The sequence below is a fragment of the Myripristis murdjan genome, chromosome 7 (assembly GCF_902150065.1).
Source record: "Myripristis murdjan chromosome 7, fMyrMur1.1, whole genome shotgun sequence".
Lineage (NCBI taxonomy): Eukaryota > Metazoa > Chordata > Actinopteri > Holocentriformes > Holocentridae > Myripristis > Myripristis murdjan.
The window spans coordinates 20,418,890-20,446,771 of NC_043986.1; the positions used below are offsets into that span (position 1 = coordinate 20,418,890).

Sequence of the window (27,882 nt, forward strand, 5' to 3'; positions counted from 1 at the left end):
AATGTTTTTTTTTGGTTGCTGATTTCTCTTATCTGGCATGTGCACAGGATGCAAACCTCTTACGGCCATGATGATAATCTACCATAATGCATTTAATATGCTCTTGTGTATTTCGTATGTCAACATACGACGCTGGCTGTGTTGTTTCAATGCAGACAGTTCATAGTTCTTACAAAGCAAAAGCAAAATGTAGTGAATTAAATTCAGTGTGTATTCATAATTATTTAGAAATTTCAGCACATTTTAACAATATCATATCAATAAAAACTATGATAATTCTGGTCATAATTGTGATTTTGAATTTTAATACGGTGTCATCGCTACACTCTTGTCGTCCTGCAGACCTTCAGTCATGTATGATCTGTGTGGCTCGTCGTGTGACCGCTGTGGAGAGAACCGAGAGTTTCAACACCAGGCATGAGCTCTCAGGTGAGCAGCAGCACAATTGTAACAGGCGGCACCTTTAATTCTTACAGCCATGAAATAGTCAGACTCCTCCCTCTTACCTCCCTATGTTTTTTTTTTTTTTTCTCACCACTCTTCCCGCTCCTGTCCTCCCTTCAGGAAAGTTGATCCAGATTGACCAGAACTCGTTGCGTGCCTCCATGCGTCCGGGCTGGGAGGATTTGTTGAGACGTTGCATTCAGATGTTCCTTCAGCACAGCGATGGACAGCCCTGGTCACACAAACGCCACTACCATGAGGGTACGTCACTCATAAACCCATACACAGACATCATGCATTAATATTTCCGTGTTTATCTCATACACAGGAATGCCTGAGAACCAAAGAGAATTGACTGTTGTTGTAATCATCAAGCGTTTCTCAGCATAAAGGCAGTGATTGGTGACCTCATTTATCAGACGAGTAAAATCGATTGTCATGTGTGTCTGACCAGCCTTCCTGCAGGGTCATGCTGAGACACCCCTGTACCGCTTCTCTCTGTCCGATGGCACCCCAGTAACAGCCCAGACCAAGAGCAAACTCTACCGTCACCCAATGAGCAACGAGCCACAAGGCTTCATCTCCACTCACTTACTCCAGAGGTCAGAACCTGGAAACACAAATACACACATTATCCATTCAGACTCAGGCAAAGGATAGGTCTTTAAAAATGACAGACTATGCTGACTGCAAAATATGAGAGGAATTCCAAGATATTCATGCAAAACACAAATAGCTGAAATACCTTTTTACTGTGAAACGGTCAGATCCACTGACATCTTGTTAGCAGTTATAGGACTCCAAACAGAAAAGCCAGTCAGTGTTGTACTGACTTTATACTCTGAGAGAAGTTATTATCAGGAATATGCGTTCTCAAGGTTTTTGCTTTGAGATTTTTTTTTTTTTTTTTTTTAAACCTTTTCACTTTTTCTCCTTTCCCACACAGGGAACCAAATGGCTATCGCTCAGCACAGGGTGGTGGCATGATGCAGAATGCTATGAGGCAGCAGAGCATGGGCGGCCCCAATCCAAATTCCCAGATGAACATGAACACCGGCGGGGCAATGGGCATGGGAGGTATGGGTGGCATGAACAGGGGGTTTGGCATGAATGAGCAGGGCCACATGAGCCACATGGGTCCAATGGGAGGCGGTTCTATGTACGGAGGGAACGGAGGAGGAGGAAGCGGAGGTGGAGGCATGGGAAACCGCATGATGCAGATGAATCAAATGGGACAAATGAATCAGATGGGGCACATGAATCAGATGAATCAGATGGGTCCAATGAATCACCCAGGCCAAGGCATGCAGCAGCACCCACAACAGCCCCCATTTCAGAGCAGTGGTGGGTTTGGTTTGGGTGGTATGAACAGCCCCTCAGGAAGCCCCCGAATGGGTGGCCCTCAACAGGGACTCCTGATGTCACCCCGGAACCGAGGGAGCCCAAAGATGGGTGCCAGCCAGTTCTCTCCTGGTGGTAAGTAGATCAGAAAAACATGTTATGCGATATATGAATTGATTGGCCGCTTTATTTTGTTTGCTAGGTTGAGTTTTTTGAGAGTCTTTTCATTATTGCTTTTTCTTTCTGTCCCAGGCATACACTCTCCAATGAGTGGCATTGGCAGTGGCGGAGGAAGTGGGGGAAGCACCACCACCTTCTCCAGCAGCTCTCTCAACGCCCTGCAAGCCATCAGTGAGGGAGTAGGGAGCTCCCTCCCTTCCACCCTCACATCCCCCTCGCCAGCCCACAAACCAGACAGCTCCCCCAGTGTCCACTCATCCTCCTCATCTTCCCAGCCCAGTCAGCCGGCTAAGCCAGGTCAAGATGGCTCCAAAAGCCCAGCAGGAAGTTTGGGATCAGGGCCTGGTGATCACCACCACCCCATGCACCATCATCACCACCATCAGCATCCCCAGGCTGAGAGTTCTGGGGACCGACCAGACAGCCAGGCCACTACAGCGACTAAAGAGGCTGGAGAGGGAAGTAGTGAGGCGGGGGCGGCCAGCTCAGAACCCCCTCGGAGGGTGCCAGACAGCAAGGGTCATAAGAAATTGCTGCAGCTGCTGACTTCCCCAACTGAGGAGCTGGGAATGGGTGGCAGCGGGCCAACTGGGCCTCCTATACCGCCCCCACCAAACGGCAGCAACACTCCTGCAGGCTCAGACAGTAAGGACCCCACTGGAGGCATGACTAGCCCGTCATCTACAGGCGTCTCATCCTCTTCCTCAGCCACCAATTCAGGCCAGGCTACAGGGCCAGGGGGCGTGTCAGCAGCACTGTCATCAGCCCACTACACAGCCTCACTGCAGGAGAAGCACAAGATCCTCCACAAGCTTCTTCAGAATGGCAATACCCCAGATGAGGTGGCCAAGATCACAGCTGAGGCCACAGGGAAGGTGTCATTAGGGAGCCAGGAGGGAGGTGAGGCTGGAGGAGGAGGTCCAGTCCCAGGGGCTGGGACCGGGGCAATCACTGAACCAAAGCAGGAGCAGCACAGTCCCAAGAAAGAGAAGACCCACGCCCTCCTCCACTACCTGCTCAACAAGGATGATTCCAAAGAGCCAGTTGATGTCAAGCCCAAGCCAGAAGAGCTGGATGGAAAGGGACCCCCGGGGGCCGCTGGCGGCCCTCCAAGGAGTGGCCCTGGATCCGGCCCTGGCCCCACACAAGAACATCCTGAGAGCAAGATCAAATCTGAACCACCTGACGAGGTGGGAGTGCTGTTTAGTTATGGAAGTAATTGAATACCGTTGTTGATTGACATACAGTATAAATAACTCATCATATTATTGCAGTGACTGACTGGGTTTTATTATTTGTCTTCTGTCAGCTGGAGAATCTGGAGTCTATCTTGGGAGGCTTGAGGGGTTCTGGCTCAGACTTCTACCCTGATCAGGCTGGAGGTGGAGGGGCGAATGACGTAGGAAGCAAACCCCAGGGTTGCCTTGACGACAGCCTGCAGGGTATGTGGTTCAAGGTCCATGGCCCACACAAGAAGTGACAGTAACATAGACATTGTACTCCCTATTCTTGAAGAAGTATGGCGAGTGTGTGACCAAAGTGTTTTTTGTTCTCTTCTTTTTACATGTACAGGGAGTCCAGGGATGGGTCCAGGGCCTCGCGGGCCTTTCCAGAGGGCCATGTCCATGGATGGGAAGCCCCCCAGTGGACCAGGAGGAGCGGGGAGACGCCCCATGCTTATCAAGCAGGAGAATATGATGGGCAGCCCAGACGGTTATCCCGGGAACATGGGTGTGTGTCCTAGAGCCACTGGAACAAGTAACTGATTTAGTAATTTTTAGAACACACACACACTCACATCTTGCCCTTCCGTTCTTCCCTATTCCTTGCTATGCTTAGGATATGTGTGCCTAACTTTGGTCCTCAGCTTCATTGGAATTTGCCGTGTCTTCTTACTCTGTTGATAATCTGCAGACATTAAAAATTTGGAGTGATTAGACTAATGAAATAGCTACATAATACAGATGTTGAAGTCCAAGATTAGGTTAGCCTGTTCTCTTTGAATGCCTTGATGATGCTGACCAAGGCAAATCTGTCATCTGTGTCTCACCAGGACCAATGAACAGGGGCATGGTTCCCCAGAGGTCTCCCATGGGAGGGTCAGGGGAGTGGGGGATGCCCCGTTCCAGTGCCAGCCCCGTGGGCTCAGCAGGACACCCCTCCATGATCCGTCCAGGCATGGATTATAACAGCGGGAAGGGCATGATGGGAGGACCCATGGTCAGTCGCTCCAACAGTGTACCTGGCACCAGGTCTATGCTGCAGCAACAGCTCATGGATATGGGTATGTCTGTCATAATGATTGCCAGTGACATATTTGTGTTGGATAAATGCTCATTAGCACTGCTGTGTACAGATCAAACACACCAAAAGGTAGAGATACGTTTAAAAAAAAAAACACACAGGAAAGAATCTGTGAAGTGCCAACCTATTGCAGTTGTCCAACAAAAATCATTCATATTTACAGTGCTGGTGAACCAGAATCAAACATCTATTTTATATTTTTTGGACACTTGACATGTTGTTAGTCTTGTCAGCCATTACCTGTCTTTGTTATTATAACAGACTTAAAAATATCAAACAGTATGTGATGCTAATGATAAGTAGGATTGCTTACGATCTAGCTGTGACTTTTAACTACCTGAATGGCCTGTATGTATATGAAGTAATGAAATGACTTACGTAAGCTGTTTTGTGTTGTTTTCTGTGTTTAGGTGGCTCTGGGGACATGGGCATGGGTATGAGCCCTTTCAGTCAGCAGGGTCAGCCCAACCAATCCCCCTCCTGGCAGGACACTGTGATGGGCATGGAGGGTAACAGGTCAGTCCAACATCCAAGATTGTCCAAATTTAATCCTAATTAACTGCACTGAGCTAAGTAAGCAGTTTCCACTGAAGCATTTGGTCATTGTGTTTGTTTGTGTCTTAGACGTCAGTTTGGCAACACCTTGGATGAGCTCCTAGTGCCACCCACCACCAGTGAGGGTCAAAGTGATGAGCGGGCGCTATTAGACCAGCTGGACTCTCTGCTAAACAACACGGATGGCATCGCTCTGGAGGAGATAGACCGTGCCCTGGGTATCCCTGACCTCGTTAGCCAGGTAGGCCAGAGGAAGCGATAGATGCCCAAACAACACACTCAAGTCTTTGTGGTAGATCTTCATAAGTAATCTAATGACAGAACAGAGTGGTGGCCATTCTATGACTCATAACTCTGCATTAAATATATCTCTGCATTAAATATTTCAGTCATGAGTCATAATGTGCAGCCCATTCTTTTCTATTAAGAGAAGTAGATGGGCCCAGAGGGATCCATCTGCACTGCTAAGAAAAAGACAGTTACAGAGCCAATGAATAGGAAATTAATCAATTAGATGGAAGTTTGACAGACCTGTGTTCCTCATCCTGTTCTCTCCTCTCCGTCCCAGAGCCAAGGAGCAGAGCAGCAACTGGAGCCTTTTCCAGGACAGGACCCCTCCATGGTCCTTGACCAGAAGCCTCTTTATGGACAGGGCTACCCCGGACCGCCTGCCATGGCCATGCAGTCCGCCTATGGGGGGAACCCCATGCAGGGCCAGCCCCAGCAGGGTGGCTTTGGGCCCATGCTGTCCCAGATGGGCCAGGGCGGCAGCTTCCCTGGCATGGGTGGAATGGGTGGCATGGGACACCCCCGTGCAAATTTGATGAGACCCAGGATGATGAGTGCCAACAAGCCCATGAGGCTCCAGCTGCAGCAGAGACTGCAGGGACAGCAGGTATGAATGTACAGGGGTCATTCTTCCATGTAAAACCTGGATAAGTCATTATATTTGAAAATGTGATTCTTGTCACATTTTTAGTGAAAATGACCAAAGTCGCATCAACCTTGTCAAAGATTAATTGACTAGTTTAGAACAGTAACAGAAGGTGGAACCATTGTGGTGGCACTTAGGATTAAGATTTCTGTTGTGTGTGTTTTTGCATTAGTTTGTCTTAGTCTTGTGATGAAAGTTGAAAATACCTTATTTTAACTCAGCATGTAAATACGGTTCCTTTTTTTGGCCAAATTGTTTATTTTGTTGTTTTGTTGTTTCAGCTTGGGCTGAAATTTTAAAAGTTGAAAAAAGCATCTACACATGAGTCTGTTACTCATTTGTTCTACTTAATGAGGCGTATAGATAGTATTTGAAATATTGGCTGACTTTCACAACATACACTACTCACAAAAAGTTAGGGATATTTGGCTTTTGGGTGAAATTATGGAAAATGTAAAATGTTCATGCTACAGTGATATTATATCATGGAAGTAGGGCATTTAAGTAGAAGCATACACTGGTGATTTCCTCATCTCAAACAATTTCTTGAAACAAAAGCCAACAACAGTGGTGGATATACCACAACAAAAAATGTCAGTGTCAATAACTTGTCATGTGCCCTTGAGCATCAATTACAGCTTGACAACGACGTCTCATGCTGTTCACAAGTCGACTTATTGTCTGCTGAGGCATGGCATCCCACTCTTCTTGAAGGGCGGCCCTCAGGACATTGAGGTTCCGGGGTACAGAGTTACGAGCCTCTACACGGCGACTCAGCTGATCCCATAGGTTTTCTATGGGATTCAGGTCTGAGAAAGTGCAGGCCACTCCATTTGAGGTACCCCAGTCTCCAGCAGCCGTTCCCTAATGATACGACCTCGATGAGCTGGAGCATCAAACACCTGATGTGAATTTTGCCGTTAAACTCCTTGTTAGAGAACAGCAACTTGTGCAAAAAGTACTGAAACATTGAACAGTTGGACATGTGCATTCAAAAGTTTACAGAAGGTCACATTAAGTTCACCTGTAAAGGTTATAATGCATTTTAGGTTCATCCTGAAATTTCACCCGAAAGCCGAATATCCCTAACTTTTTGTGAGTAGTGTATGCAGCCTATAGTGTAAAAACACTTTTTCAGTTGCAACTTTTAAAAAAATAATATTTTTTGGTCATGGAGTGTTCAATTTATGGAGAAGTCATAGAAAGGTTGCTGAAAAACATTGATTAAAAGTATATGAACCCCAGAGGAAGCTCACTTATTGGTAAGTTTACATGAAACACAAACATTCTTGTAGTGACATTTGCATATCCGTCTGACGTTTGTTGTTCTCTTTCTTTTATCAGTTCATGAATCAGACACGGCAGAGCATGGCCATGAAGATGGAGAACCCAGGAGGCAACCCTGGCATGAGGCCGGGCATGCAGCCTGGCATGGGAGGCCAGGTAGACCATTAAGCACCCACCAGCTCACGCACTTGCATGCGATAGTGTACATGCACCTCCTCTGACCCCCTGCTGACTGTGTGTCCTCTGTCTTGCCCAGCCTGGCTTCCTGAATGCTCAGATGATGGCTCAGCGCAGCAGGGAGATGGTCACCATGCAGATGAGGAGGCAGAGGATGATGATGCTGATGCAGCAGCAGCAACAGCAGCAGGCGGCGGCGGCTGCTGCAGCGGGAGGATTCAGCCCCCCTCCGAATGTCACGGCCCCCGGTGGCATGGACAATCCTATGGGAGGACCCAACATGGGCCAACCTGGACCCCAGCAGTTTGGCTATGGTGGGAGCTATGGTGAGTAAGGCACCCAGCAGATTACTGCTGCTCCCTGGTGGTGAGTCTGTGTACTGCGAGGAGAGTGTGAATGTTGCTCACATAATGTGAGCTTGAGCTGTGATTTTACTTTGATTTTCATGCAGAGCAGCTTGGAGAAATGCCGCCGTGCTCAGCACACAGATGTTTCAGCCTGATTACAACATGGTATTGCATTAAAGGAGAAAAAATAACTTGTTGAGCACAACTACATGGATGGTTTGGATTCGCACAACAGTTTGGAAGCCTACACAAAATAAGAGATAGGGAAAGAAAACATGTATTAAAGAAGTCATTGTAATGTTTTACAGTATCCATACTTTTCCTGTTGTCCAGCAGAATGATGTGGCTCTAATTAGTTATGGCTCTTATTTGTTTGTATCTGTGTATGAGCTGAGACTGGATTATTTATCTCTTCAGGAATGGGCCAGCAGGGTGATCCTTCATTTGGACCATCAGGTGGCAGTCCTCCAAATGCCATGATGTCAGGCCGCCTGGGGCCTCAGAACCCCATGATGCAGCAGCACCCGCAGGGCGGCCCCATGTACCAGAGCGCAGACATGAAAGGCTGGTCGCAGGGGAGCGTGGGGCGCAACAGGTTTGTATCACACCCTGTAAATAAAACACTAACTCCTGTATATGTCTGCGCTGTAGGCTTTGAGGGTGTTTCTGTTGCGTTTATAGACTTAAACCCTCCTTTCCCATCTCTGTCCCACACCAGTTCATACCCCCAACAGCAGTTTGGGCAGCAGGGAGCCCCGGGACAGCAGCAGTTTGGGCAGCAGGGGAATCCAGGCCAGTATGGGGTCATGATGATGAACGGGGGCATGCCAGCCGGCGGAGGAGGGGGCCACATGGGCCAGATGGGGGGGCAGATGGGCATGAACCCAATGGTGATGGGACGCATGCCTATGGGGCCTGATCAGGTATAAGTCTGAATGCATCAAGTGTCTCCTGATGTCAAAGTCCTGATGTTTGTTTGGGGGAATACATAATTACTTTGGTCAGTGTTTCATGCAAAACATACTGATTTTTCTCTCTCTTCCTCCTCCCATCCCAGAAATATTGCTGAACATTGTGACTGAAGCATTTATGACTCACTGTGATCCTCATTCAGAGAAAAGACATGTCTGCAGCGCTGGAGTGTGTGAAGTACCAGGCGGCGTGTGTCTGTGTGTAGTGTTGCACTCCCACCAGTTGGGGGCGTGCCCTTCCTTTGGACTTGAGGACAGTAATGGCAGTCTCTCAGCCTGAGGAAAACAGACCCATACACACTCATTCGTACAGCATCCATGGATATACACAGCGTTCATAAAAATAAGAGACACTGTGACACATGTTTACCCATAAACACACACAAACCCTAAGACAACTCTGTAATTCCTCTCTTAGACTTGATGTAGTTCGATATTCCTCTCTTTATGAGTCGGGTGTGCCTCAGTCGACACACACCACTCGCTGGACCAAACAGAACGGAGGCGGACACACACTTCGTGGACCATGGACTTGAACACGGACAAACATGTAAAGAAATCCTTTCCTTTTGTCGAATGTACCATGAAGCTGTGGTCAAATTTTCAACATGGGAATCCTCTCTTGTTTCTGAATTTCGTGGGATTTTTTTTTTTTTAGCCAGTATCTCAGTGCTACTCCTGGAGGATCTCTGTGAACAGAAGCCTCGCGGTGTACAGAAATACACACGTTTAGTGATGACGTGCCATCAGGTTGTGGCACTCAGATGAATGTGATTAAACAGTAGCACATCAACGGTCCTCCAGGATGCTGTTGGCTGGTACGACTGAATAACTTGTTGGCTGTGATTGCACTTTAAGGAGAGGCCATCATCAAAAAGGATTGTGGCAATATTTCATGGTCATAGAGGCCTTTACCCAAGAATTAACGCATAGCAGCAAACATTACTGTTTATTTTTGTGTGTTTTCCGAATTTCGTCTCTGAGAATTGGGGGCTGTTGATTGGAAACTGGGTAACAATGATGGTCTTTGTTCTAAATTGGCAACCAGTGGAAAGGCAGTAAGCACAGATTTTATTCAATGCTCTCTCCTACAGTGTTCTGATTTATTATAGGGAGATAAGCTTCAATTTATAAAGCCCTTTTAAAGAAAAAACGCTCTTAAAACGAACAGACCTCACGATGTGCAAAATTTCAATAATTTTAAATTTTTCTTAACACATAATGTCGCAGATATTTTGGTTACCGTGTACCGATTTACAAGGTTACCAGTGCAGAAATGAAATTGGTTGCCAATTGTGAAATTGATGCCTATAGTAATTCACACTGTAAAAGAAAGTGTTAGATTTTAATGTAGGTATGCAGATTTCTAGCAATAATCCTTCCTCTTGGCTTTCCTCTGAGGACAAAGTTGACGCATCATTTACTCAAAGTGACGGTACTGCAGTATTAGATATAATGTCCTGATTGGAGTTTTTTCCTTTTGTCTGTGAATATGAATTGTAAATAGGCTTCAAATGTATTATATATAAATATATATGCTTTTGTAGGTCACATACTGTTTTTGCACAGATTGTAAGGCTTGATATTTAAAGTGTAATTTTCTTAATCTGTCATAGGTCAGCTTTTATTTTCAATACTTCAACCGCAGGTGAAAAGGAAGGGCCTCCTTTTGAACCGATACATGTAGATTTCTTTTGGAGAGTTAATACTGCCACTTTCATTTTCCCAGAAAGCACTTTTTTTATTTGTGATCTTCAAATCATGAATTTCTCTTTTTTCTTTCTTTTTTTTTCTTTTTCAAAGATATAGTCTTAGTTATAGAGGTGCTAGTGAGTGAACATGTAATTTTTTATAAATTAATTTTTTTGGACAAAAAAACAAAACAAAAAAACAAAAAAAACAAAAACAAAAACACAAAAGATGCCTATATAAAAGAGTTGACACATGATTGTGTTAGGCTTCTAGGGGCCCAGGTGTCTTACCAGTGTGTGGGTTGATATTTCTAGACCTGAACCTCATGCTTCCATGTGTGACTTGAGTTTCATTCCTGAGATTTCTGTGCTTTGTATTTTGCTATTTGATAGTGACTTGACAATACTGATCATGCTATCAGTCGTAAAAACAAATCTGCTCTTTCAGCCCCAGTCGGAGGGTTTTGAATCAGACATGAGACTATGGACATCAGTCCTACCGCTTAACTGTCCATAAATCTCGTTTTGCTAATCCTAATGGAAGCAACACAGCAAGAGGGTATTAATTACATGTCGGTCTCTTGACAGGCCATGTTGGATATTTTACATCATTCTTGTCGACATATGAGTTTGCCTTTTATTTTATTTTATTTTTCATTCATATTTTCTGTGAAGCTTTTGTTGCGAAATCTACCTTTGAAGACATGCTCAATCCAAAGATTTTTGTTTGTCATTCTGCAGTGCTTAGAAACAGTTTCTGACGTAGATGGTGCAAAGTACTCGTGTGTGCATTTTACTGTTGCACATAACGTATAATACACATTGAACTAAATATGTTTAATTGCATATATTATATTCCCATCCTTATGGCATAGTTGAGGTGGTTTGACTTTATTTGTTTGTGATTGTTTTCTTCCTTTCTATCGAGCTCATGGCCAGTTGAATTGTGGTGCTGGAAATGGTTATTCACAAGAGAATGTTAAGACTTTCCAAGCTGTTTTAAGGAATAGGGAGGGGGTTCATGATTGATGTCATTCTGTCTCAGAATAATAGCTTGGAGTTGTTGTTTTTTTTTTTTAGTCTCAATGAAGAATATGAAAAAGATTAATCAACAACTATTCAGAAAAAAACTGTTCTGTGTTTTGCTTTAAAGGAGAAAAAACTCCCCTCAATGCATTGTTAGATCTAATGAAAAGAGGTAATGAAAATATAATACATGGGGGAAATATACAGTCATTATTACAGGATGTAAATTACTATTGCATTTTTTTCTTACCTTGTTTCTTGATGTTAATATTGATGTAAATACAAATTTATATTTAAACATTACAATGCCTTCGCTGTCTTTTTGAGTATGCAAGCCTTGCATGCCTCGGCTGCCAGCATGCAGAAAGCAAATGAAGTGCACTCTTCATTCTACATAGATTAAATTCTTGCTGTGTTACACGGCTGCAGCTTTTGTGGATAAAGCCTGAGTATTGATGAGTAAATGATGATGAGTGGAGACTGCCAGTCTGCAGGGGCGGTAGAGGACGGGAGGGGTGTGGGGGTGGTGGGGTGCAGGGGGAGGAGGGGGGGTGTTGTGTGAAGTGTGGAGAGGAAGTGTTTGAAGGACGACTGAGTGACAAGTCCTCAGAGGTAAACTGAGCAGATGGGGACAAATCTTCAAAATGAGGACAAAATCTGACGCTGCTGCATCTTCTTCGGCTCTACAAGACAGAAAACATAACACCATGAAGAACATGTAGATGGAGGTGTGTGAGAGGTCCGGGTGTGTGACAGGGGTTGTTGCTGCCTGTGCCCCTTTCATCTGCTATTTGTTTCCTGTAACTGGTGCCCCCCTGTGTGAGCTTTTGTCATTAATCATCTCCGTTTCCTCTCACTTTTCTCTTTATGGTCCCTTTTGGCTCATGCATGCCAGGGCAGCCAATCAACAGTTATTTCTTTTTAAGTGAAAGCTCTAAATACTTGCCCCTTTGCATATCTATCTATCTATCTATCTATCTATCTATCTATCTATGCCCTGAAAACCCTTGAAAGAGTTGAGAAAAAGTAAAACAAGTCCTTGAAGGTTTCTCTGAAAATGATTGAATGGCCTTTAAAGTATTTGAAACAGTTAAAACTTTTAGGTCCCCAAAGTCTTGACAATACACCTCAGCCCTCTCTTTCCCAGGATCTGCCCTTCCAATTCCGAGGAAAATCCCCTTCTGCACATTTGCATCAAATAAAGCAGCAGTGTTGAGTTTTAAAATAAATGATCTCATCAGGATCTCATCTGCGCATGACAAGATCAGAAGTCACACAAGTGGCCTCGCTGATGTCTGATGTCTGATGTTGACCAGGGCTGCCTTTTATCCTACAACGTTCCAGCTTTGTGTTTGTGAAATTCCCCTGAAAAGTGTCTTTGAATTTGATGTCTATGGGAAAGAGTGAACTTTTTATCTGTCTGCCTGTGTGTTTGTCCCTAGCTGTTTCCCAGTAACCCTTGAGTGGCTTTCCAGGGGCTTCCCAGCAGGATGAGGTGGTGTTTCATTTCCGTTTTATTCCAGCAAATCACGCCAGGAAAGGGTTAATGGGTAAAACCTCCTTTAAATTCTCATCACCAGCAACTATGGTGAAAACTTCCAACTGTTTTGATCAGAGGTTTCAACGCCTTTGTCTCCCTCCCACCTGCAGTGCAGACATTTAAAACCCCTCAAAAGGAAAGGAAAAAAAATCCCAATTAACTAGTCCTCTTGAATGTGGTTTCTGTGATAGGGAAGCACCTTATCTCTCAAGGCGGTTCTTTGGCTGTTCAGGTCCACGGCAAACACCCAAATATTTGCCGAGCATTACTGGTCTATTAGGCAAAAGTGAACTACTTTCGCTCTCAAGTGGGGGTTTCCTTCGTGTGTGTGACAGCGGGAGGGTGGAGCAGGAGGTGGGATACGCCGATGGAAAAGACGCACCGCTCGGCTATTGGACCAAAAGGGGAGTGGGCGCATCTTGGACTGGCTTACTGGAGCTATAAAGACTAGGCTATGTTTTTCCAGGACATAAGACTACGAGACACCTGTCAAGGAGGCTGTCCCGCTGTAGAATCCACATACTGCATCTATATGTCAGGGCAGTAGATGACTGATGGACGTCTTATTAGGCTGTCATTATTATTGCCTCTTGCAGACGCAGTAGACAATTGAGCCCCGAGTGCGTATCCGCGGCGCGTCGCTCTTGTTGGATAAAAGTTTGTGCCGGTGCCACCTGAAGACGACCACCCCGCTGCGCTCTGCCCCGCTTCTCCTCCTTTGTGTTTGTCCCCCATCCGAATGAGTTCACCGCTATTTTTAGGTCAGCTCGTCGGGGGAGCCCTGGAAATAATGCACCCCACCATAGAGAAAGACACAACTTACACCAAGATCTTTGTCGGCGGCTTGCCTTACCACACCAACGACGCATCACTTCGGAAATATTTCGAGACTTTCGGGGACATCGACGAGGCCGTGGTGATCACTGACAGGCAGACGGGCAAATCCCGAGGATACGGCTTTGTAAGTTTGTTTTTCACACACACTCACGGAGTCCAGTGCTGTAAATTAGACCCGATTACATATTAGCCTCGTGGATATGCTTGAAAAATACTTTAAGGTCAGCCTTTTCGTGCATGTGGAAGTGAGCCAAATTCTGAATAAGAATTTACCAGCAACTCTCTCTTAGACTGGGTAATCTGCCAAAACAAACCCTGCCTATAATAGCCTTATAAGGGTTTAAAGCGTGTGTTTGGTGCCCAAAAATGACTTAATAGTGACGTTTTCGGTGTTTGTTTGTACTTTCAAATCCCCTGTGGCATCCAAACATCTCTGCGATATTTCTATAATTTATTATAGGACTACTAGTGTTTTTTTTTTTCTTCCAGATTATCAGTAGAGTCTGACCTTTGGAGGCTGCACACAGTGCCACTTTGTTCAAGCGGCGGCCATGTGCAGTGTGTCTGGTGGTGGCAGTCACATGCTTAAGCGCGAGTAGGTTATTTCTTATAACGGTGTCATCAATTATCTCTCCAGTCCCCGGCGCGCGCTCACAGGCACGCACGCACGCACACGCGCGCGCGCACACACTGCGCACTGCACTGTGCAAAGCAACGTGCACACATAAGTTGGTCATAATGAAGCTGCCAATAGCCTGCTTTGTCTTTACATGTGTGTGAGAAGTAAGGGTTAATGTGTGTGTGTGTGTGTGTGTGTGTGTGTGTGTGTGTGTGTGTGTGTGTGTGTGTGTATGCACAGAAGGTAGGCCCTCAGCCATGGAGGTGTGACATGTCAGTTGGCTCACAAAGATAAGGCTGCAGTTTCATGTTGACTTCCTCCCCAGCTCCCCATCCCCCTCTACCAAGCTGGGCCGAGAGAGAGAAAGCAAGAAGCGAGAGAGAGAGAGAGAGAGAGAGAGAGAGAGAGAGAGAGAGATTGATGTGAAGCAGATCATATTATTTCTGTCTGTTCATAGCCAAGCCAATGAGTTAAGCCAACCAGCGCTCATTGAATTGCCCCCCCTCTCTCTGTGTCTTTCTCTTGGACAGTCTGCCCATTTCATCCCTGACTTCAGCTTAGCGGTCTAATTCCCAGAGCAGCTCCTTGTACCCCAGCGATCAGCTCATCTGCTGCCAGTGTTTGCATAAAACTCAAGTGACTGATGCTGCGAAACAAAAGCAAGCGTGGCGGCTTCACTCCACTGTCCGGTTCATGGGCATTTGTTGGGCTTTGGTGATGCTTTCTGCACATTTGGCTCCGACTCATCTCATTTATTAGTGTAGCTGTATTTAAAGTGTAATAAATGTGCCCCCACCCCCCACCCCCCACCCCCCACGTGTTTGTGTGTGTATGTGTGCATGTGTGTATCTTAACCTCCACCACCCCTTCCCACTGTTTTCTGCCCACTCCTCAACTAACTCCCCCGAGCTAGGTCAAGGTTGCAGCATCTTCTCTTTGGAGGCCCGGGCTGAAACATAAAAAAAAAACTTCCTCCTACATACCAGCCCACACCACAGAAATAAAGCACATCTATTTATCAGTTTATCCTCAGCGAGCAGTGTTGCACACAGACCTTGAGACCCAGCCGACAGTTTGCTGGAACCGTTTTGACACACTGATTGCTCCCTTCATATGTTGGAGTCTGCGCTGCCTCACACATTTAGCAAACGCAAGAAGACTGAATCATTCGTTTGAGGAGAGATGAGGACAGTGGATCCCTCAAGGCAAGCCTGCTCTGGGTCTGTTTCTTCATCTGAGCACTCATGTTGGAATCACTGCATCCGTGCTGGAGAGAGAGAGAGCAGCTTCACAAAGATAAAGCCAGCCTTTGTTGGAGCTGCTGATGAATTGGCTCGTGCACATTGTGTTGGAAGGTGGAGGAGTAATATTGTCGCTAACGCTGTCCCGTTCCCAACAGGTGACGATGATGGACAGGGGAGCCGCAGAGCGAGCGTGCAAAGACGCGAACCCCATCATCGACGGAAGGAAGGCCAATGTAAACCTGGCGTACCTGGGAGCCAAGCCCCGCAGCCCTCAGACCAGTGAGTCGCAGACCTGCTTGCTTCCCAAAAACACACCCACACACACTCACACACACACACACACACACACAGTCATCTCGTCTCTCTCTTACACACGTGACACACCAGGCGACTCTTAGAGAGCATGTCACACTTAACACCTACCTGCATTTCGCTGTGGTTTCTGTCCTGGAGGGTGTCACATTTGACAAATAGGATTCTCGGGGCAATTTTCACACCTCAACTCACAAGTTTCTTCTGCTTCTTTTTGTAGTTAAGACCCAAACCTTATTTTCACCTCTTCAGCTGAAATCAAGGCTTTCCAAAGTTATTAAATCTGCATTTCATGAGTAACAAATACATTTGGCCGTGCTGCACTGTGCTGTGTTGCCCAGAAGACATAAGCCTGAGCATAACAATGCTTAAAATCTCATTTCTTTCAGCCCAGATACCAAACATGCTCAGTGCAGTGGCTAAACTGGCTAGTAGCTAAATCTAGTGGTTTAATAAATACTGGTAGCTGCTTGTGCATCCATTTCAACTTGCAGTATCACTGCATTTTGACTGTTTTGCCCCTTGGACAACAAACATGTTGGATTTCAGACATTCTTGATTTTGTCTGAAGGGCCCTAGCATGTCCTAGGAGCACAAAAACTGGGCTGCTAGAGTGTCTCTAGATGGTGGTTTCTACTGTGATTTCTGTCATTCTCTCTTGAAACTCTTAACACTAGGCACCCGACGTCCTGCCCACACTTCCTGGTTAACCTTTGCTTCATTAGCTTCTAGTCCTATTCAGGTATATTTGTCAAATATTAAAGAAAGCAGAGGCACGATTGTTGCCTCCTACGCTCCTATTTGAAGCTCAGTGACATCCACTACTGTCTAAATAGAAGTTGAACATCTTGTCATTTTTAACTAAGGAAAAAAAAAAAAGGGGTGTTTAACAACATCACTGCCAAAAAAGGTTTGTAAAATCGCTAATGTGAAATACCCAAGAACCTTAAAAAAAAAAAAAAAAAAAAAACACGCACACTGCTGATGACAGAAGTTGGCTAGTCTACTGAAGTTGAAAGTTATTTTTCTGTTAAAAAAAAAAAACATAATTTTATTTGTGTGACACTGGGACACTCTCTCAAACTAGGTGCAACCTTCTTGGACTTGTGGGAGATTGTGTTCATTAAAACCCGTGGCAAACAGCCTAATAAATGTCAATAAACAGTAGGATCTTTATGATTTATTTCTTGTGTTTCTGTCTAAACACAAGGTGCACTGCCCAACACATTGTTCAATACGGTTATTGCTAGTTAATATTTAGTTTGCGTTATTATGGGATTATGCACGTCATTTTCTTCCTTATGGAACGAAAATGCGGAAGTACCCGTTTCACTTGGGCTCCCTATGCAAATGAGGGCAAGGACTGAAATTTGTAGGCACCGTCGCCTAGTGTGACCCCAGCTTCAGACACAGACACACACCCCTGTCACACACTCTCAAAGTGCACTCTGTCTTTCCCATCACAGCCACGTTACTGGCTTTCTCTTTTCTTACTCTTAGAGACACTCAACACTTGACTCTGCGCTCATTTCCACCATGATGATCCCCATATGTTGTCATACATGTGCACACTTGACTACACACACACACACACACACAGCTTTCATGCCGCCAGGCTTTTTAAGCGTTAACCACCAGCGCCGTGCATCTGCTCTCCCCTCCGACGTCTCAGTGCACACCAAACCTTGACAGCAGCTCTCCCTCGCCGCTGCCTCATTTAATGCTTGCTGGGCAGAATGTGGTTGAGTGTAGGTGTGATTGACAAACAGTGGCGCCAACAACAACTGACTGTGTGTCCTCATCGCCGGGGCCAACGCTGCAACGCAACTCCCCAAGCACGCAGTTGATGGGAGATGGCAGCGCTTGGTATTTTGTTATTGTGTGCGAGAGGGAGCGGGGAGGGTGATCGAGGATAGGAGAAGAATAAGAAGTGCGAGAGGGGATGGGACTGTTAAGAACAAGGAATAACAGCGTGTCTGTCTCTTTTTTTGTCCTGTGTGACTTTGTTATGTGTGTGTGTGTTTGTGTGAGGGAGAGGCAAAACTGTGTGCATATGGATGCTGTAGTCATAGGGTGTGTGAGGTAAAAGGAGGGATAACAAGAATGAAGACAAAGGAGGGATGACTTTCTCCTTTCTTACTCAGCCTCAGCTGATTTTTTGGTGAACTCTGGAGGTAGCAAGGTCACAGATGCCTCTGTGTGCAGCACAGAGGCATCAGCAGTTTGTGTGCATTTGTGTTTGTGAGTGTGTGTGTATGTGTGTGCATGCAGGGTAACATCTGAGACAAACGAACAGCGAGACAACAGAGTGGTAGTGAATGAAGGAGACATTGGCTTTGACCTTGTCTGCCTGTCTCTTCTGTTGTCTGAGCTGCCCAGTAGCTAAAATATCCCCCCTCATTGCTCTCTCTCTCTCTCTCTCTCTCTCTGTCTCTCTCTCTCCCTGTCTGTCTCTCTCGCTCTCTCTCTTTCTGTCTCTATCCTTTCTGCAGGTCTCTCTGTTGGAGTTCAGCAAGTCCATCCAGCCTGGGTTCAGAGGCAATATGGGTAAGAAAGAGAGGAATCAATAGCTCTATTTCCCACGTCTTTCACCTGCCTCCCTCCCGCCTGAACGCAGTACATTTCACTCCCGCGTCCTTGACATTTCTAAGCATTCGCCCCGGTTCCCTGGTTGGGTTGTTGTGGTAATGTGTAATGTAATGTGAAATCAAGCTCCCATGGGTTATCGCAGCGTGAATGACCCCTGTCTAAACTCTGCTCCACTGCAAACATGCATTCAAGCTCTGTATCAACACTGATATGTTGGATTTGATTTGCGTTTTGTTCTCTTGGTCTGTCTCTGTCTGTCAGCATATCTGTTTACTCCCATCTCTCCCTCGCTCTCCGTCTCTCTCTCTCTCTCTCTGGTCCATTACACCCATGAAAAGTCTCTTTCCAAATTTCGGTCATGGTTGACCTGGGCTTCTGTGAGGCAACGAGCCATTGAGTCAAACTTGTGCATCCCCTCTTCATTTCCCCCCGCCACACAACACACACACTCACCTCATATGAGCACAACTCACATTATATCTCTTCTCTTCTCCCTTGTTCACACATACACACACCCAGAGTGTTGCATAAACATTATGTGACTCATGAGTTGATGAATAGCTGAACACTCACCATGGCGTTGGATGTGTTTTAGCAAGCGGCCGATTACTAAGGAAGAAAGCGTCCGGGTCGAAAACACACAGTAGTTTAAACATGATGAGCTCTCTTTTGTCCCCTAAGTGTTGGTGTGAAGAAAAGGAAACAGTAAAGACTCTTTAGGTCTCGGGTTAGGGTTAGTCGAGAACAGTCTGATTAATAGTACAAAACAAAAACACATTTTAGTGCCTTTTTTAGGCGGATAGAAAGTTAGTCCTGAAATGACACAGAGCTGACACACTTCTATATTTTACAGGTGTTGAAAGGTGAACCTCAGGTGAATGAAATTAATCTTTTAAGGAATATGTTGCTGCACTGTGGATAGGACCTCCTCTCACCCTCCTATAGGGATGTCAGGATGAGTCTAAATTATGATTCTGTGGCTGCAGAAAGGCCCGTTAAAATCTCAGCGGCTCTGAGTGCTATTAATATTGCAGTCCTCAATTTCTGAATGAGTGATGAGGGAATTGAGGCTGACCCAGATGAGTCCATGAATGAGTGATGATGGGTAGATTGAATGCCTCTCTCAGACAGAGGACGGACATTTAAAGAACAGGGAGTTGGTCTTTGTCTCTCCTTCGAGGGAAGGCAGTAGCTTTGACGCCTTATAGGCTGCTGAAATACAGCAAAATGTCTTTTCTCACACACACACACACACAAACACACAAATGCAAATAGTGCGGCTCTTTGTTTACCAACCTGTTGAAACACCTGCAGATTCAGTTGTTGAGAGAAATTATAAAATGTTCCTTCTCAAACACCAGCATAAGGCAGCAGCGTTTGTTTCCAAGTCAGAGGCTTTAAAAGGCTGTGTGACTCCAAAACCAGCACGTGTCTTTGCATTTCTTTTCAAAACGGTTTAATGACAACATGTTATGTCTGTTGTTACAGCTCGTGTATCGCTGTGCTAAAAGTCACACCAACGTTACGCAAACTGACCCGCTGCAAAACCCAGAATGTGTCCGCTCAACATTTCTGTCCACCACATCCACAAAAAAAAAAAAAAAAAAACAGTGACTGTGTCTATTTAAAGGAATACATTTGCCAGAAAAAAAAATCTTTGGCTTAATTCCTTTAACTTATGACTTGTTAGACTTGATGAGTCTAAGCTGAAAGTGAAGTGTCATGTTTCAATAAAGATTTTCCCATTCATGTTTCTTTAAAAAAAAAAAAAAAAAAAATCTCTTTGCCTAACCCTAACCCTAACGCTAACCACATCCCAAGTCGAGATGTCACCGCTGCCATAACGAGACCACAGCCAAATTCATAAATACCCCTTTTTGAAAGGACATTCATTTTAGGAATGACAAAAACAAACGGCTAAATTTTTTGCTTCATCAGGAATATGAAGCTCTTCAGGGCGTCACACAGAGGCACCAGAGGTTCCACCGATTTCAGTGCTTTGATGGTTGGATTTCAGATCGAGAGGTTGTTCACGTTTGTTGACGGTTTCATGGCGGTATAAAAGCAGATCTGTGAATCTGAAATTAATTTCTCTGAAAAGAATATTCAGTCTCCTCAATCATGCCGTGAAGGAGCGGGTGATTTCAACAGCCAAGAGATTCTGCTGTCAGTAGCTCAACAGCTTTAATACCGACTCGAGTGTTTTTATAGGCTGAAATGACACGTTATAATTAACTATTCCTGTCCCTTTAAGCTGTCTAGCCTCGAGTGTTTGCCTTCAGCCTCCCCCGCTGACGACTGTAAGCGATGCACAAACTGATGCACTGATCTGTGCTAATGTGGGATCACTGCTGAGGTCCCACTGGTGGAGAAACCTCAGCAGCAGTAAAGGGGAAAGCTGATCCCCGTGTCAGCAGTCATTTTGTAAAATATATCTAAACATGGCGACAGGTCTTTTCTTCGCTCCTCCGCTCCCCACTCCTCTTCTCTGCTGCCGGGCTCCCAGGGGACTCGGGGGGCCCCGCGGCTCACACATGGCACCGTCTCCGTCTGCCTGTCACACTCCCATCCGTAAACAGCAAACAACAAAGACAAACTCAAACAAAGCCCCGCTGCGTTGTCTGCCGCTGTTTTGGCGTGTTTGCTTTCACTTTTGAAGCGGATGGAGCACCGGCTGATGCCAAGACGTGGCTTAGAGCTACAGCCGAGCGAGGGCGGCGGCGGTGGCAGGGGTGGGGGGCGGTGGTGGTGGTGGTGTCGCCCATGGCTGCCTACTGTCTGCCTGTAGGACCCAAAGCCGGCACAGTTGTGTCAGAGGAAGCTATCATCCGTCGGTCGGCAGGTACAGCAGATGCCAGGATGTTGATAGAGAAGTGAGATTTATTCAAAACATGTTCTGCTCTTCCTTTTTTTATTTTTTGTGAAAGAGAAAGAAAGAGAGAGAGAGAGAAAGAGGGTGGAGAGGAAGGCGATGGATGTGTGGTGAGTGTATTTAGAGGTTTAGGGTGGGGGAGTATTTCCTGTTGAGGCAGTGAGACAGGGAAGGAGTCAACGCACACACACACACACTCACACACATACACTCACACACACCTGTGGCTAGGTTCAGTGAAGCTTTGAGGCTGGTGGTAGACAGGACGCCACAGCTCCTCGCTGCGTATGAGACACACACACACACACAGACACACACACTGCAGAGTGCAAAATGTTCCTCGCTGAAACATCCGTGAATCACTCAGACAGCCTCTGTGGGCGACGTCATGTCAACTCACCATGTTCACTTGCTCTACCAATTTATCTCTCTCTCTCTTTTTCTTCCCTTCCGCTCTTATCTATTTCACTGCCTTCCTGCTCAGTCCTCTCCCTCCAAATTATCTTACTTTCTCTCTCCTTCCCTCGTCTAGTCTGCGCCTCTGGTCGTCATTCTCTCTCTGTGTGGGAGCCCTCAGGTGTTTATTGCTCTTACCCTGGGACCCAATTAGCAGCAGTGCATCTGTACGATCCCCTATTACCAAAAGCCCAGTTTAACAAAAAAGAAAAAAGACGTTGAAAGGTTTTGATATCACGCACGAAGCCCCCCTGTTGCAGTCGGTGTTGTTTGAGAGACGCGTTAGGATCTGCGCCTCCTCATGTTATTCGCCACAGCCCAGAAACATGCAGCGTTCTGGTGGATATTCAGTCGGCTCGGCTAATCAAGTTCTGCTTCCTAAACGCTGTCAGAGAGCTGACCGTCCACTGCTGTCATTGGCCTTTCTGTCTCACCCTCCCGCGAGCTATGTGTGTGTACGTGCGTGTAGGAGGGCCTGGGTATGTATGTGTGTGTGTGTGTTTGAGAGAGAGAGAGAGAGAGAGAGAGAGGGCGGACAGTCGTTTTATGTGTGTGTGTGTGTGTGTGTGTTTGTCTCTTTGACTGACTCACCCTCCTCTCATCCCTAACTATTAAAAGCATCACTGTCCTAAGGCATGAGAGATATGATGGCTGATCCTTCACCTCTCAGCATCTCTGACTTCTCCTCCGCGTCTCGCTCACTCTCGCCCAAGGAGTCCTGACCTCAGCCTTCACCCCTGCTCACCAGCGGCGGCGGGGCAGGGCGCGGGCGGGGGGCGGAGGGGGGAGAAACTAGCTGTGGATGTTGTTTGTAACGGCAAAGCTTCAGTGCGTCCTATCTCCTGCCCTGCTGGTTTGAAAAAGGACAGGGGAGGAAGAGAAGGATGACTGGAGAGAGAGAGAGAGAGAGAGAGAGAGGGAGAGGACGCTGGCTGTGAGGGAGTAGCTGAGCACGGGGAGGTTATTCTGCTCTTGTGGGTCCGTTAGTGAGCATATATACCCATCCAGCTGTGCCAATTAACCCTGCCATGCCCGCGCCCACCCCCCCACCTCCCCACATACACACACACTCTTTAGGGAACTAGTATCTGAGCACAATGCTTACGTGCACATGGTCATTAAAGTGCATGTGTGTGTGTGTGTGTGTGCAGCACTAACTGTGAATCCAGTTCGCTCATCACTGTGTGCGTGCATGTGTGCATGTCTTTACCCCTGTGTGTGTGTGTGTGTGTGTGTATATGTTTGACAGCCAGTGATGATGCCAGGCATGGGGAGGAAGGAGGCGAGGCGCAGCTCCCTCTCGTACGATGCCACTGTCACATTGGATCAGTCAGCGCAGTGCGCAGGCAGGGAAGCAGCAGCCGTGGCAATGACAGTGCACTTCTGCTCAGGGAGACACTGATGGAGCGAGAGGGCTGGGGGTGGTGAACACACTGTTACGGGCCTCTGTGGACTTGTACTAGCGTTTGACTGTATTTTGACATTACATGTAGTTTCATGCAGCTTTTATGCCTGTCGTGATGCTCCTTCCTTGGCCCGGTCTCCCTGGGAAAAAAAAAAAAAAAGAAAAAGAGATTTTTGTTCTTAAAATAATTTATGTCTAACCTGGTAAAGGATTAGCAAACAAGTCACCCCGTGTTTCATCAGACGCTGTGTTGGGTCAATCAGGTTTACATTAAAAATACTGGATCCCCACTGTTTTTGCCCAAAACAGGCAGCAGAGGCTCAGAAATGGTGTGTGACAGATCAGTGGAGCCCAATCCACAGTCTCTTCTTCTCAGCACAATCTTCAGCTGTGGCCGACAGCACTGCTTGATCACTGGAATATACGCAGGATTCCCATGCGTCAGGGAATTTTGAAACATCTGTCCCAGATGGGGGAAGTCAGGGAATTTAAGAAATTTTTGCGGGGTTCCCCGGTGGCTCTCCTGGTAGAGCACGCACCACACAGCCTCCTGTGTTTGAATCCGAGACCAGGCCATTTGCTGCAGGTCATCCCCTGTCTCACCCCTGCCTTTCCTGTCTCTCTCTACTGTCAATCAAATAAAGCAGAAATGCAAATTATTGGTACATGTCATAGAATATCACTAAATTGTATCAGCCTCCAGTTTAAAAAAAAAACAACAAAAAAAAACAATATCTACCTATTCACCAAACATTTATTTTTCATTGCGTTCACATTATTTTCATTTTCCTCACAGAATACAACTTTAATAAGGTCACTGAATCTGTGGTGTGCTTAGATTTTTGGTCTGATGTATATATAGGTCATGAAAATTCAACATTTCAGTCATGCAAAAGTTTTTACATGTGAGAGAATGTGAGGCATGCATGGATACTCGTGTGTGTGTGTGTCTGTGTGCATGTGTGCGTGTTGTGTATACAGCTAAGAGGGTGTGAACAGGCCCGAGCCCAGTGTTTGTTGTGTAAGCACACCTGATCCCTGCTCTCGCTGTGTTTGGGGGTAAGCAGCGGCAGCGCGCTGATCAGCCATCCCGACACAGTTTCAGTGACAAGGTTGCTGTCAGGTTAATGGCTGTGGGCTGCAGGCGCTGTTCCTGGGAATGTAAGCGTTAAACACTGTCATGTTCTGTTGTTTTTGCTTAAGTGCAGTGTAACCTAGTTCTTCTGATATAATCACTGTTGCTGCTGCCAGATGTAACTGAGGCAGTTCAGGTTAAGTGGGCAGCCCCAGGCAAGGGCATGAGTGAATAGAGGAGGACAGTAGAACAGTTTGTCTCTCATTATTGCTGCGGCTCGGAGTCCCACAGATCTGATACCCCTGCTTCTGCTGTGGCAGTTTGCACTTGTGTCTGTGTGTGTGTTTGTGAGTGAGTGTGAATTCTCTGTGTTTTCTTGTATGTGCAATAAACAGTTTGATTTCCACATTCAAAGACAGCATGTTTTGAAAAAAAAAAAAAAAAAAAAAAAAAAAAAAACATCCATTATTCATCCCTCATTATTTCAGGAAAACAACTGATAGTAATTAAAAAAAATGTGAATACTCGGTGTTACATTTTTAAATCAAGGATATTTCATTTCAGAACAAAGCTTGTCATTTCTCTGACAGTGCGCTAATTAATCTTATGCACGAGGGAGAGGGTCTATTTTAAGGCGTTAACACTGGTGGTGATAATTGCTGTTAAAGGCCTTTCTGGATAATGGATGACTGTTGGCGTATAAAGATTGGCGGCAAGTATATCTGGCCTGGCCGAAAGCCTTGCCCATTCAGCTGTGTGTTTGTGTGTTTGTGGTGTGGTTTATTTATGTTAAATATGCAGCTATATTTCTGTTTGTGTGTGGTTGCACCTGCTGTTTCAATGCAAATTCATCAACAGATCACACCAAGAAACAACAAAGTCTCAATACACAGAAACTGCTCAAAGCACATATGGAAGTGGTCAGAACTGTGTTGTAATCGGTGTACTATGTATTAGGGTTAAAATCATGCCTAAATGTATATGTAAGATATAATTGGAGTGAAAATATTGTAAGAAAAAAAAATCGTATTGCAGTTATTTTGAGATATTGCGATTGCAATATTATTCATGATTTTAGGGGGAATGATCAGTTTTGCTAAATAATTTTCACTTTCCCTGAAAAAACTATGATTTTGATTTTTGCTGTGATCTGCACCAAACAAACATGTTTTTTTTATGTCTGGAGAATACGACCACAGTACAGTATTCCACCTTTATCAAAAAAGTTAATTATCGCACTTGGCCTCGTGATTTCGATCATATTTCAATTGATTGTTCAGCCCAAGATCGAATGACATGGAGAAAGAGTGGGAAACTAATGTAGCCAGCTTTCAAATGCAAATAACTAAATCCATTTTCACATCAAGTTTGGATACAATATCTCATGAACTCTGAGCATCAGAATCAGATTTCAGATATCCCGTTGAAATGACAAATCTGCAGCCTGTGTGTTTGGATCTGTGTGTGTGTGTGCGTGTGTGAATGGGTTAATGTCAACAGCTATTCCTTTCTTCACCTCACACTTCATGCCTCTTGGGGCTCAGGGATGTGGGTCGTGTCTATATTCTGGACATTATGGCTTTAGCCTTTGGATTCCTTTGCTGTTCATTTAACTCACTCGATCAGAGCGTAAGTGTTTCAGACGTGGAAATTTGAGTACACTGTGTGAAACTGCAGGTTCGTCCTCTGATTTGTGATGTAGTATATCTGTGTGTGTGTTTCTGTGTGTAGTAGTAACCTTGTTCTTCTGTTCTGTGTGTCCAGACTTGCCCAGCAGTGTGTGTACCCCCAAGCCTTCCTCCAGCCCAGCCTGGTGCTCCAGTCCCAGCTCAGTCCATCAGCTACAGCGCTCACCTCCCCCTACCTGGACTACAGCTCCGCCTACACCCACTATGCCCCCACGGGCCTGGAGCAGTACCCCTACACCCCCTCACCGTCGCCCTCTGCTGGCTATCTCAGTTACAGCTTCTCTCCTGCCACCCCGGGAGCCGCTATTACCGCACCTCCCACCCCTCCTACTCCCATCCATGCTCCCCTCGCCCCGCTCACTGCCATCTCCACCCCGCCTTCGGCCTTCCTGCATTACCCTCTCCACCAGCCGGACCGCATGCAGTAAAGCTCTGAGGAGGCCAGACAGCAGCCGGACGGGGGCCCGAACTGTCATTACCAATGACTCAAAACAGTGTGACTGCTGCGATGAGGCCTGGGACATCAGGATGAGACTGGGTAACCAGGGAGAGAGAGTGTCGTAATCCAAAGGGCTTTTAGGAAGCACTCTCATTCCCATTTTTTATATTCTTGTTGTTAAAGTAAAGGAGAAATGTTAAACTGCTCCTGTCAGCGTAGTGTATGAATGTTTTTCAAAAGTGGCAAAAGTCAGCGACTGGAATGAGAGGATGTGATAAAATATGGGAAATTAGCGCTCTTATCCCTGGCCCGCACAATAGAGTTTGGGCTTAGGAAGCAAACTATGAGACTGCTGGAGGGCGAGACGGGTACGGACAATGAGAAATATATCTGTTTGACATGATGCTGCGGCTGCAGTTCTTCCAAAGGTACTGAGCTGAATGCTGGACACTGACCAAGCTGAGAGCCAGTTCCTCTTTCAGAAATGCAGGTCCAATTACCTCTTCTTTAAGGTTACCTTTCTGTCCATGGCCTTAGAAACCTCTCTCTGTATGTGGTTCAATACGTGTTCGTCATTTATATATTAGACTCTTTTCTCAAGTGAACAAAAAAAAGTTTATACTCTTTATGACTGACAGATTCCTTTTTGTTCCTTTTATCTACTGCTGGCAAGTTATTACACAACGATAATCACAATTTAACAGAATATGCAAGTAGGGTGAACGTGAGTGAGGTAGGCAACACTGATGTATCCTTTTTGTATTGCTACTTGTAGAATATTACTCCGAGAAATACTTTGTTAGTGAAACTCTTGCAGCAGCTTAGGCTATTTTTGACCTCTAAATCTTAGCGCAGAAGGGGCTGGATTTGACCTCTAGGGACTATTTTGTCTCGCAATACTTAAATTACATAGTTGTCAATACATATCAAGCAAATGTGTACATATATGTGTGTGTGTAAAGACTGACAAACGTGCACAGACTGCACATGCATTTTTACTGAATGTGGGTGAATGTGTGTTTTTGGTGGCTGCCTTTCTGTGTGTATGCATGAGCGAGTGAGACAGTGTGTGTGTAAGTTTGTGTGTGTGTGTGTGTGTGTGTGTGTGTGAAAGAAAGAGAAAGAAGCAGTATACCCCAGTGTCAGGACCCAGCTCCTATTCCAGCCCATTGTAACTGTCAGAGTTGCTCCTTTGTCTTCCCCAGCTGCAGAAGAGAGACAGAAGCCTCAGCGATGGTATTCGAGTCTGTCGGTGCCGTCGCACCACCTTAGTTGTCTACAACTAAGCCATACAGCAGATAAAAACAACAAATATGCAAAATAAAAAGAATATTTCTAAAGAATAAAGTGATGTGATCTTTTCTGAGAGTGATAAAACTGCAGACACTTTAAAGGGATACTCCAACATTTCTCCAACTCACCCTCACTGAGGCAAGATGTTCGATACCGTTTTCACCTCTGTACGTCCAGTGGTTCGGTTCCTATTGGTAGCATTTCATGTTAGCTTAGCATACAGACTTGAGGACTATAGGAGACGTTAGCTAGTTCT

The 27,882-nt window shown here is 45.7% G+C and overlaps 2 protein-coding genes across 3 annotated transcripts in view; both read left to right on the top strand.

Annotated features, from left to right (window-relative positions):
* Window positions 1-11,554, top strand: part of LOC115362675 (nuclear receptor coactivator 3-like) — a 59,047-nt gene extending 47,493 nt beyond the window's left edge. The window contains exons 8-23 of one of the 2 annotated variants that reach the window (XM_030056704.1): window positions 343-429; window positions 565-705; window positions 899-1,046; window positions 1,391-1,920; window positions 2,038-3,155; window positions 3,275-3,407; window positions 3,538-3,723; window positions 4,019-4,249; window positions 4,680-4,785; window positions 4,894-5,065; window positions 5,393-5,719; window positions 7,103-7,201; window positions 7,302-7,548; window positions 7,987-8,164; window positions 8,288-8,492; window positions 8,627-11,554. In XM_030056704.1, the coding sequence (XP_029912564.1) occupies window positions 343-429; window positions 565-705; window positions 899-1,046; window positions 1,391-1,920; window positions 2,038-3,155; window positions 3,275-3,407; window positions 3,538-3,723; window positions 4,019-4,249; window positions 4,680-4,785; window positions 4,894-5,065; window positions 5,393-5,719; window positions 7,103-7,201; window positions 7,302-7,548; window positions 7,987-8,164; window positions 8,288-8,492; window positions 8,627-8,638 (3,920 nt within the window). In that variant the 3' untranslated portion in view covers window positions 8,639-11,554. The remainder of the gene's footprint in view (window positions 1-342; window positions 430-564; window positions 706-898; window positions 1,047-1,390; window positions 1,921-2,037; window positions 3,156-3,274; window positions 3,408-3,537; window positions 3,724-4,018; window positions 4,250-4,679; window positions 4,786-4,893; window positions 5,066-5,392; window positions 5,720-7,102; window positions 7,202-7,301; window positions 7,549-7,986; window positions 8,165-8,287; window positions 8,493-8,626) is intronic. The other variant, XM_030056705.1, reaches the window with a different exon arrangement.
* Window positions 11,555-13,261: 1,707 nt separating this feature from the next.
* On the top strand, window positions 13,262-26,539 carry rbm38 (RNA binding motif protein 38). Its single transcript, XM_030056779.1, has 4 exons — window positions 13,262-13,758; window positions 15,653-15,776; window positions 18,302-18,356; window positions 25,971-26,539. Exons 1-4 carry the CDS (start codon window positions 13,537-13,539, stop codon window positions 26,320-26,322), a joined length of 753 nt encoding a protein of 250 aa, XP_029912639.1. The 5' UTR covers window positions 13,262-13,536; the 3' UTR covers window positions 26,323-26,539.
* The last annotated feature ends 1,343 nt before the right edge of the window (window positions 26,540-27,882 follow it).